Here is an 11,643-nt window from a genome sequence, read left to right on the forward strand (position 1 = left end):
CCCGTCTACGCTCTCATTTGATTTTCAAACTAGTGTGGGGAGGCCAGAGGTGTGCCAACAGGTTCTCTCCCCATTTCACAGATGAGGAGGCCGAGGCCTGAGTGCAGGATGTGACAAAGCCGCAGGTCAGTCATCTCGGGAGGGGCCAAGAGCAGATCCTTCTCAGCCCCCACCCCTACCCCCGGGGCGAGCTGGGGGGGGGGCCTTCTTCCCACAAGGACACGCCCTCTGCCTCCAGGGAAGTAGCGGTTCCGGGGCTCCAGCCTGCGGACAAACCAAGCCTTCCGGCTGTTTCTGTGTCCGCTTCCATTTGGAGAGATTCGAAGACCAGAGAAAGAACAAGTATAGACACTTGATGAGGATAATGATAAAACTACAGTTGCTGAACAGATCTTGGGGCCATGACGTGTTACGCTCTGAGAAACACGGCCCCGTGACCAAAAGGATCCTGGTCCTGCAGCCGCCTTCTCTCAGCCCTCCCTGAGGGCCCAGCCTTGACCCTGCCCAGCCCCCGCCCCTCCCGCTGCACGGTGCCCCGCCCCCTACAGGGGAGCTACAGTCCCCTGACCACAGCACAGTGTGGCTCAGAGAGCTTCAGTTCAGTGGTCCAAGGTCACATGGCTGGGAGGGGCGGCCCCGAAGTTCACGGCCAGCCTCTCTGACCTCTGACCCTGTGCTGCCTTCTGTCTCCCTCTCACATGCACCCCCACCCCCGCCTTACTTTTCATCGGTGGTCTTTGCCCCACTCGGGTTTTTCCAACCTCTACATGTGCATTAAAAGTGTTCTCATTGATGCGAAAGCCGCCAGGAATGGGCCTCGTTGATTTCTGCCTGGATGTGTGCCTGACACAGAACGGCTCTCAGGGCAAGATTGTCGGATCGATTTGAACTTGAACATGCACCCACACCCTGAATAAATGCCCAGCAGCGGAAGGTAGCTGAGCTCTCCCGCCTGGGCTGGGGGCCCTGGGTGGGAGGGCACAGGGGCATCTCCCAGCAATCCGTCCGGGGATCCTGGGTCCAGCCGGTTCTGCCACCTGCTACGACACAGGACTTAGACTTTCTCTAAAACCTCACTTTCAGCATCCATACGATAGGCATGATCCTTAGGATCCACAACGCAGGGTCTGGTGAGAATTAAGTCCATTTGCACAAGCGTTTAAAACAGTGGCTGGGACACAGCGCACGCTCACAGGGCTTTGGTCCTGTCTGTGGACGGGGAAGAAGCTGTCTGCGCGCTGAAATCCCAACCCACATACACCCTGCCTGTGTGCCACATACAACATGCTGTCCCTGCGTTTTCTTTATTTCCTGTTTAACTTTTAATTACACACCATCTGTGCTTCCTTTTCTAAGAGGCTCACTAAATTCCTTACGTTCTAAAATTATTTAATTTGTATTTTATCATGCCAGGTTGAGCCAAAGCAGTTAGTTGCAAACTTAGGCAATAATTTCTTCACATGTGCCCGTTAATGGACAAAATCCAGGCTTATTCCGGGGTACGGAAGAAGGTGTTTAAAGGACCAGAAGTTGTGGAGAAAGACAAAAAAAATGAAGACTTCTCTTATTTTTATTCTTTTTTGATTTTTTTAAAATGTTTATTTAGTTTTAAGAGCGAGAGAGAGAGACAGAGCACAAGGCGGGAGGGGCAGAGAGAGAGAGGGAGACATAGAATCCGAAGCAGGCTCCAGGCTCCAAGCCGTCAGCACAGGGCCCGACGCGGGGCTCGAATTCATGAACTGTGAGATCATGACCTGAGCCCCCCAGGCGCCCCTCTACTTCTCTTATTTTTAAATGAGTTCCTGCTTTTCTCTGCTTTCCCTAAGTGGCAGAAGGGGGTCTTTGAACGTGGAACCAACCCAGAAGTCCACGCGAAAGCCTGCATAGTGTAGCACCTTGAACAGATGTCTCCTGCCCCTAGATAATCATGTCACCTGTCAGCAGCAGGGCCGGGTCCCCCGGAGGCGACTCTCTTCTTGCCAGAAGGTCAACATGTGGCACTCAAGGTGGGAAAAAAGTCCCCTTGTGATATCCCTGAAAAGGGGCAATTTGAGCAGATTTAGAAGCGGCGTGGGTGAGGACTTTCGTTTTCAAATATTTGGCAGTGTATTGAGCAGCTGAATTCTTTTCTTAAGCCTAAGCGGCTTCTCTTTAATTTAGCCTCCTGGCTCATGGTTTGTTGTTAGTGGATGTGATGTAACGTAACATTATGTCATTATTATAATGTAATGTCTAATACCACTTGGCGTCAATAACCCGTGCGCCACGAGGCACATAGCTGTATGATGTTTTCTATCAAGTTCTTCTTTCGATTGACAAAACCGTTCCCTTCCATCTTTGACTTCTTAACTGCTCTAATGGAAGGGCTATGACTTTAGAGCCATTTCAATTCTGCAGGTGTTTTTAGGGGCAGTGGAAAAAAACATCTCACACAGAGGAAGGGGATTTCCTCTGTAACATGCATGGAAGCTTTAAAGAAGGTTTGGGGGAAAGACATACGCATGAATAATTCTGCCTCGGTTTTTGCTACCTCTCCCTGACATACAGCTACCCGTGAAGAAAATTCCAGCAAATCCTAAAGGGCACTTCCTAGAATTTGGCAACACTGATTTGATCACCCGAGTCCCTCCAACAGACCTGAAAATGCAACTCTGAAATAGGGATTTCCAAACCTCCATGCACAGCTTGTCTAGAATTATCTAGACAGATTTTGAAGATCCCGATTCCCAAGTCACCTCCCACCCTCCCCCTCCACCCTGCACCAGTGAAATCAGAACGTCTGGGGGCTGGGAGTCAGGCATGGGTACCTTTGAAAAATCCCCGTGAGTTTCCAGTATGTGGGGACATTTGGAAACCACTGTCTGAACATCTATATAGCTGGCCTCTGCTGGATAAACCTCATAGGCTCCACCTACCGGGCTCCTATTTTAGAAATTTCTCATTGCTTTAAAATCTTGTATTTCAACTGAAATGAGTTGAGCCCCACCTAAGTGCTGAAGATCCTCTGGTTGCTTTCACATTCATTGAATCCCTTGAATCCCGGAGGAGCCTTAAAGAGGTGAATAGTGTCCTATCCCTGCTGCAGGTGACTGGGCTGAGGCCCAGAGGGCTTCCCTCGCTGGAGGAAAAACTCACAGTTGGTTAAGGGGCACGTCAGGCTTGGAAGGGAGGCCCGGGTCCCCGTGCTTTTCCATCACCTCATTTACCTAGTCTCCCAGGAACCAGTAACGTGTACGGTTTCTTCTGCTATTGCCATCGACGTAAATTCCCTTCACTCTGTTAGAGGGGAGATACCAAGGGGCCACACCACGACCCATGTCCAGGGGTTCGGGGGGGGGGACACCCAGCATCTGCACTGGGAACTGCTACCTTTTCCCCACCAAACACGTCCATAGCTGGCATCCTCACCCCCTCTCGTGGCGGAGGCAGTAAGGCTCCGAGAGATCACGTCTCCGGTCCAGACCTGCGAGCTGATGGGCCGATTCCCCGGGTTCGAATCTGGGCCCTGACTCTCGGGCACACACCTGCGTCGCCGCCCCCTCTCCGCCGTCTGCCCCCTCCCCTGCCACTGTAAGAAACAACGTCCCTGAAGCCCCGTGCTTTGAAAATTTCTCCTCAGGCAAATGGTTCCTGGACATCTCCTTTGGTTGATTGGGTTTGTGGGAAGGCCCCAGATGCAAGCAATGCACCCGGAGGAACCTCTCCCTTGACCGGGACAGAGGCTCGGCATTGCATTGCGTCTGTGCATCCATCTAGAATGAGGGACCGCGCCAATGTCATGTCACACTCTCAAAAGAGTGGCCCGGGGATGGGAAAGCCGAGTGAGCAGAAGGGCAACCTGTTGTCTGGCCCTGTCCCTGCTCCTGGCACATCAGCGGTGGTGATCTTCCTCCCTCCCTTTAAGCCCTGAAAGGATGCTCGGAACTCGAGTCCACAAAGATCATGTCCTGTTTGAGTGAGAGCCAAGGTTTGCACACAGTAGGTTCTTGCTCCTTGAAATACAGTTTATGTACTTATTTTTCAAATGTTTTATTTATTTTTGAGAGAAAGAACACAAGTGGAGGAGGGGCAGAGAGAGAGGGACAGAGGATCTAAGTACAGACTCAGTACAGACTGAGCCTAAGTACAGACTGACAGCACAGAGCCTGACGCGGGGCTCGAACTCATGAACCGTGAGACCATGACCTGAGCTGAAGTTGGATGCTTAACCAGCTGAGCCACCCAGGTGCCCCCTTGAAATACAGTTTAAATTCCCTATTGTCCCTCGCTCCTGAGGCCAAGGCCACAGGTCTTAAGCAGCAGGGGGGAACTACACCCACACAGCCCCGCTCCAGCCTCACCTCTCTCCCTCAGCAAACAATTTACTTAAAGGCACTTGTGTGCAGGGGCACCTGGGTGGCCCAGCCGGTTAAGCGTCTGACTTCAGCTCAGGTCATGAGTCAGGGTTCGTGAGTTCAAGCCCCACATCAGGCTCTGCGCTGGCAGCTCAGAGCCTGCTTGGGATTCTCTCTCTCCCTTTCTCTCTGCCCCTCCCCTGCTCACTCACCCTCTCACTCAAAATAAATTAAAGAAAACGAAATTACATGAAATCAGGAATGCAGTATAATAGCGACAAGAACATATTATTTTCAAATCACAGTCATGTGTCTCCTAGTGCTGGAGTCAGCACGACAGAGTCACGTGTGGGGCACAGGTCTGCTGTCCTGCAAAGAACCAACGTCTGCCTTCAACGGGAGACAGCTCAGCCACGAATCACGTCTGTAAAATACATGCAAAGTTCAAAGACTAGGAAAACACGGGCTGGAAAGAAGTTTCTGCGGTCCTAGAGTAGGGCCACTATCGGGGCATCTCCAAGTCAGCATTTCCTGTTTGCCGGCCCGATTTCCAGCACCTTCCTTTGCACCTTTCTACGTGGGTGCTGGTGACAAGGACTCGTTCACAAATGCCTGTTTTCATTCCCTCCCTCCCCCTCCCTTTTAACTCTTTCCTTCAGCTCTGCCAATATTCCAGGATACACCGGTAAGGTTCATTTCACAGCCAGCCACCCAGCAAATTCTGATATTCCATCAACGGCCCCATCGCCAGACTCAGAAGTGTACCGGTGAGTATTAAGTCCCATCACTCAGGGCGTTCAGATACTCCGGGCGGGGCGGGGGAGGGTCCTCATTATGGTCGTTCCGCTAAAGAACAATTAACTACAAAGAGCAAATTTACATCAGGGTGTCAAATCCAAAAGACAGAAGAGTTCATTTCCCTGCTGTGGTGGCAAAAAGGAGCCCTGTAGGAAGACACTCCCGCCACGTTAGGTAAACAGCAAGCCTGCCTCTTGGACTCACAGCTTTGCACACACACGACCCTCCTGCATTGACACCGGAACACGCCTGGGTGCATGGAACACACCCCGTGAGACGCACGTTCGCTTCCCCCGAATCGCTGCCTTCTGTTTCAGAAGAGACAACATTCTGTTGAAAGTCGACATACAGTTTTAAACACCGTTTCGCAAATTGAAAGCCGGAGATGTTAGATGGAAGGTTATCGCCGACCCCGTCGTTCGGAGCTGCCTGAGAGGAGCTGCGCGCTGCTGCTCGTTATGACTCAAATTTGAAAACATTTGATGGAAGTCCCGGCCTTGCAAACAAGATGACGGTTTTGAAAAATGCAAACTCAGAGGTCTTAACCAGGTCCAGTCGCTGGCTCCCGCAAAGAAATAAACTACCCCAGTAGGTCCCTGTGTGCCCTGGAGGCGGAGGGAGGTGGTGCTCCCTCGCTACCCCCCAGAGGGTGCCTTTTCTCCTTTTGGTCTTAGCAAACATTTATTGGGCATCTGCTCTGGGCCCAGGCGCTGTTCGAGGCGCTGAGCGCATGGGCTGAACAGACACGAGGCTCGCTTTCAGGACCTTATGTGCCGGTGTGACCGATGGAGGGCACAGATGCCCACAAGTCACTGAGGGAATAAGATGAGTTCAGCGAGTGCAGTGAAGGAGAAAAGGCGGGGAGACGCCATAGCCAGTGCCTGGACAGGGTGCTGATTTAGCTCGGCGGTCAGAGAGGGCTTTCTGAGGAGGTGACCCTCAGGTGGGAGTCCTCCCGGGTTTCTTACCTGTTCTGAAAGGCAGCAAGGGTAAAGGGACTCCTGGGCCCAGGTGGGCAGTTGGTATGGCTGTGTGCTAGTCCCCAGGAAGTCACAGGAGTTAGACCCAGTTTGCATGGAGCTCACTGGCTAGTGGTGAGCAAGAAACACACTGCTGGAGTCCGAGGATGACAAGTGTCACCACAATCGTGTCCCTGACGTGGGTGAGCTCTTCCTCTCCACCGGGCTACCCAAGTGCTTTGTGCTTAACTGACCCACCTCCCCAACCCAGAAAGCCTGTGAGGAAGATGCTCTTGTTTTCCCGTTTTATGGGTGAGGAAAGGGAGGCAGACACAAGGTTCTAGGCGAATTCTGGGAAGGCTTCATGGAGGAAGGGTTACTTTGGATGAGGGCCCTTGGTCTCATAGATGTTTGGGGGGCCAGGCTGTGTGTGGCAAGGCTGGCTTCCTCCAGGGATCCCACACACGAAGGCCCTCACTACACAACCATGGACCACAGGAGAGCCTCGTGTGGCCCTGTGTCTGAGGCACCCAGATCATTCCACACCCTGTGCACAGGACCCGGTTCCTCAGGCAGAGACCAAGTGGGGGACGTGCCTGCTGACACAGGGCTTCCTCAACTGATCTAAATTCTGGGTTTGCTGATTGCTTAGGCTCTGGGCCATCTGACGAGATGCATTTTGAAGGAGGACATTGGCTTTCTAGGCTAGTGTTTTGCATCCAACCAGTTTTCTCTCAAGACACATTTTCAAAGGTCCAGTGGCAAAGGCAGGACTGACAGAAATTGAGACAATTAGTGTAATTTTATTTCACTGAAGGGCCCAAGGAAGCAATGGCGCAATTAAATGCATCCAAATGTCTGTCGTAAAGACGTAGCTCCCAGAAGGCTGGAAAACACACCGTGTCTGAGCGGTTAATGACGGAGGAGAGGCCTGATGATGTTCTCCCAGGGCAATGCCAACCTTCCTCATCTCTGGCCTTCTTCCTTCAGGATCCACCTTCTCTACCCAAACATCTCAGGCCGCATCCCTGACGCCCTGTTGGTATAGCATGTTTCCACAGCCACAGGATCTAGCTGTCCAGTGTTCTACTATGTCCCAAAGAAGTCTGTATTTCTTTTTTTATTTTTTTTAAATGTTTATTTACCATTGAGAGACAGAGAGACACAGAGCATGAGCAGGGGAGGGGCAGACAGAGACGGAGACACAGAATCGGAAGCAGGCTCCAGGCTCTGAGCTGTCAGCACAGAGCATGACGTGGGGCTCGAACTCACAAACTAGGAGATCATGACCCAAGCTGAAGTCAGACACTTAACCGACTGAGCCACCCAGGTGCCCTGAAGCCTGTATTTCTAAGTGGAAAACCATCCTCCACTGTTACTGCTACTGTTATGACTATTTCTAGTGTTACCAGTGCTGCTCCTGCTGTTACTAATGTCACTACTGCTGTTGCTAATGTTACTACTGCTATTCCTACTTGAGAAAAGAACTTGAGTCTTCGGCCACACCCTCCAGCCCAGGTTTAGGCCCCTTGCTGACCCCCCCGGGAAGCCCCCATACTCGCCCCTCATATCCTGCACACACACCACTGTCATCTTGCTGTCTCAGAGTGGGGACCGAGGACCCTCCGAGGCAGCTTCTCTGGGGTTCTTATTCTTGGGGTGCACAGAGGCTCTGGAGACACAGTGGCAGCACCCAAGGGTGACAAGGAAGCGACCAACCCCTGTTGGGCCAGGTGCCCAAATCTCCATCCCTGTGCCCACCCCTAATGGCTGTACCTGCAGGCACTGGGGCTTGGCAGTGTGGAAGCACGGTGGGGTGCTCAGATTTTACAAAGCACTCTCTGGGGTGCCGGGTGGCTCAGTGGGTTAAGCATCTGACTCTTGATCTCTGTTCAAGCCCCATGTTGGGCTCTGCACTGACAGTGTAGAGCCTGCTCGGGATTCTCTCTTTCTCTGTCTCTCTTTCTCTCTCTCTCTCCCCTCCTTCCCCCCCTCTCAAAATAAATAAATAAGCATTGAAAAAATAAAAATAAATAAATGAAGATAGAAAGCATTCTGTAACATGAGGAGGCACCCGTGATCAGAGAAAAACGGACCTTGGAGATTCTCCGTCATGAAATATGTCCTCTCAATTTTGTGACACCATATGTCCTGTAACTTTGCTAGAACTTTCTTGTGGAAGTGCGAGTCCGGGTCGGGTCTCTGATGAGTATCTTGAGAACTGAGTGAGCTGACTTCCTCCTGACAGCGTCTGCCTGACCCTCTGCGTCTTTTCTGCTGTTTCTGAGAGGCCGCGTGCACACGGGCACGCGCCGGGCACTCCTGGACCCGGGCTCCGGCATGCACCCTCCCTGCCGGCCTGGAGCCCACCTCTGCCGCTGCCCCATGGGCGCCTGCAGCCCACCCCCAGGCGAGCCGGTCCCCTGGCCTCTCCCCCACTCCCGCGTCAGAGCCTTTTCTCCCACCAGGGCCTCCATCTCCTTCCCCCCACCAAGACGAGTTCTTTCTTCCAAAAGCTTCATCTTTCCCTCAGAGTGCTTGGCCCTCTCTAGCCCTGCCCCCCCCACTCTTGCTTGGGGAGAAACCCAGCCACCGCTCCCCACCCCAGCTCCTCCCTCCACCCTCTCACCCCCTCCCCCCACCCCCGCCCCACCCCAGCCACCTCTGTGCTATAGAAATCAAAGATGTCCTCTCTGAGCAGGCATTTCTCTGCCCTCCTTCCTCTCCCTTCTAAGCTTCTTTCAGAGGGAAACACCCAGTCTCCCTTTCCAGTCTGCCTCCCGCACCCTCCCCACCCACTCTCCCTCACGCTCCTGCAGTCTGCATGCAGACATCACCAGTCAACCAAAATGCACCTGCCCCCTGACGGCAGGCTGGTTAAGACCACCAGGAGAGGAGGGGCCATGCACCCCTCGTGGTGCAGAGTTCCCAGTGGGAGACCATTGTGCCAGGTTGGGATTAAGTGAGCTAGGCCTTGAATGCCAATGCCAAGGGGCTGACGTCCATGTGGTCCCGGTAACAGGTTTTGAGCCAGGTGTACAGGCCCCCAGCTGCATTTTAGAGTGATATTGAGATGAGACGCAGAACAGCAAGGAGGGAGAGGAGTGGACGAGACTCAAGTGCGGGAGAGCGCAGGGGTGGATGAGACGGGGGTTGTGAATCTCCCATTCGGAGAGCATGAGAACGTACATAGGGGCTTCTCCTGCCTGCCGCTTCCGTCACAGGGCAGCGTCCCCTGTGTGTTCCCTCATGCCGCAAGGCCACCTTCACAGAAGCTTGAGTTTGCACCCCAGCAGCCATTTTCCACGACACAATAAAAAACCATGACTTCACGATAATCATAGCGTGTTTTAAAAAGCCACTTTGGGGGGCGCCTGGGTGGCGCAGTCGGTTAAGTGTCCGACTTCAGCCAGGTCACGATCTCGCGGTCCGGGAATTCGAGCCCCGTGTCAGGCTCTGGGCTGATGGCTCAGAGCCTGGAGCCTGTTTCCGATTCTGTGTCTCCCTCTCTCTCTGCCCCTCCCCCATTCATGCTCTGTCTCTCTCTGTCCCAAAAATAAATAAACGTTGAAAAAAAAATTAAAGGGGCGCCTGGGTGGCGCAGTCGGTTAAGCGTCCGACTTCAGCCAGGTCACGATCTCGCGGTCCGGGAATTCGAGCCCCGTGTCAGGCTCTGGGCTGATGGCTCAGAGCCTGGAGCCTGTTTCTGATTCTGTGTCTCCCTCTGTCTCTCTGCCCCTCCCCCGTTCATGCTCTGTCTCTCTCTGTCCCAAAAATAAATAAACGTTGAAAAAAAAAATTAAAAAAAAAAATTAAAAAAAAAAAAGCCACTTTGGGTTGAGTTGCTGTGCGCTCCGTAACTTTTGCCACTTATGAACACCGCATTCTGTGTGTGTGTGTGTGTGTGTGTGTGTGTGATTCAAGCAGCAGCAAAAGTGACCCCGGCTGTATGCAGTCGTTCAAGAGAGTTGGCGTGGCCTGTGTCCACCCTGGGAAGACCACCTCTGGGCATGAACACTGATTGGGAAAGCGTTGTTTGTGTAGCGTTCTACGTATTTAGTTATCTTCTTTCAATTCTTGCAACACAGAGAGCATTTTTCCCCGCTGGGTAAATGAGCCAACGAAGACACATGTGAGGTTGAGCATGTCCTGTGAGAGCAGTCAGCTTAACCACGCTGGCAGGGGGAAACCGAGTCCCAGCCCTGCATGTGGCCGGTCCCACCCCCGCCCTGAGCCTCTCCCCACGAGCCCTGTGCCCTCCCACGCCACTCTCCCTGTACCCCTTCTTCATCACCAACCTGCTTTCATCACAACCCACTTAACTCCTCCCTGACATAGACTGTGGGAGGGGAAGGTGGGGAGGACTTCCTTCCCCAGCCCAGAGAGGTGACTCTTCCTCTCTGTTCCTGTTGTCCCAGCCTCACCCGCACAGAAGCTTCGTGTTGTAACTTTTGATTACTTCCTTTTGACTACATTTTCTATATTCTTAGTGCCTACTGTAATTCTAGGCACAGAGTAGACTTTCAGTCGATGAAACTAATTGCAATGTTACGCACAGAATGCAATAAATGAAACCGAAGGCAAATAAAGGAAATAAACGAAACGATGCACACAAGGATGAATCATTCCCAGTCTCCGTGTGCTCTCCTGACCCTCATTCTCCACCCTGAACATGTGTCTCACTGGAAAATAGATAAGGTTATGTGTTTTTATGTTTATCGTATAGGTCATTTTCTTTCTTTTTTTTCCCCCTGCCACCCTGTCACAGCATCTTACGGAAAGAAATGGCAGTTGACCTCTTCCGTCACCAGGCACCGCTGTCTCGAATGGTCACAACTGTAAAACCCTACAATCCCTTCAATAAGAAGGACAAGGAAAGTGTAGGCTACTGACAAATGCCTGCCCTCTGAATGGGACTTACAATCTTCAGCCTTGGGGAGGCACTGTGCATGGTGCAATGGGGAAATAAAAAAATCCAGGCATGTTCTGGGTGTGTCTGTAGAGGTCTGATGAAGTCTGGTGTTCTTTTCTGCCTGAGGCAGAGTGTTCTGGACCCCAACCTCAGTTCCTTGCCTGACCGGGGCTTGGAATGCCACCACTCCATGACGGCAGCCAAGGTTTTCGGGAAGCCATCAGTAGCAATGGTTCTATTTCTAGAAGATTCCTCTTTAGAGTTGGAATGCCAGGCCTACCTAGAGGGTTCATGTCTTGACCAAGTTAATGCAGTGATTGTAACTGTAGAGCATAGATCACAAAGTTGGTTACCATAGACTATCCAATCAAAACCCCATATGTTCTGAATGGGAAAACTGAGTGGCTGGGAGAGAAAGTGGGGGTGTTCCTTCCATAGAGGGCATCACACGGGGACAAGATCTAGGATAAAGGACAAAACCATCCCTTGCCTGGCTGTTGTATTTCTCTTTCAGGAAAAAAAAAGCAGGGGCCCCTGGGTGGCTCAGTCGGTTGAGCGTCTGACTTCGGCTCAGGTCATGATCTCGTAGTTTGTGAGTTCGAGCCCCACGTCGGGCTCTGTGCTGACAGCTCGGAGCCTG

The 11,643-nt window shown here is 52.3% G+C and overlaps 1 protein-coding gene across 1 annotated transcript in view; it reads left to right on the plus strand.

The window, feature by feature from the left end:
- The window catches only part of SPATA48 (spermatogenesis associated 48), a 54,477-nt gene extending 43,383 nt beyond the window's left edge, over positions 1-11,094 (plus strand). Inside the window, exons 8-9 of the mRNA XM_043588441.1 lie at positions 4,994-5,101; positions 10,860-11,094. Coding sequence (XP_043444376.1) covers positions 4,994-5,101; positions 10,860-10,983 — 232 coding nt within the window. The 3' untranslated portion in view covers positions 10,984-11,094. The remainder of the gene's footprint in view (positions 1-4,993; positions 5,102-10,859) is intronic.
- The last annotated feature ends 549 nt before the right edge of the window (positions 11,095-11,643 follow it).

Source organism: Prionailurus bengalensis, chromosome A2 (genome assembly GCF_016509475.1).
Source record: "Prionailurus bengalensis isolate Pbe53 chromosome A2, Fcat_Pben_1.1_paternal_pri, whole genome shotgun sequence".
Lineage (NCBI taxonomy): Eukaryota > Metazoa > Chordata > Mammalia > Carnivora > Felidae > Prionailurus > Prionailurus bengalensis.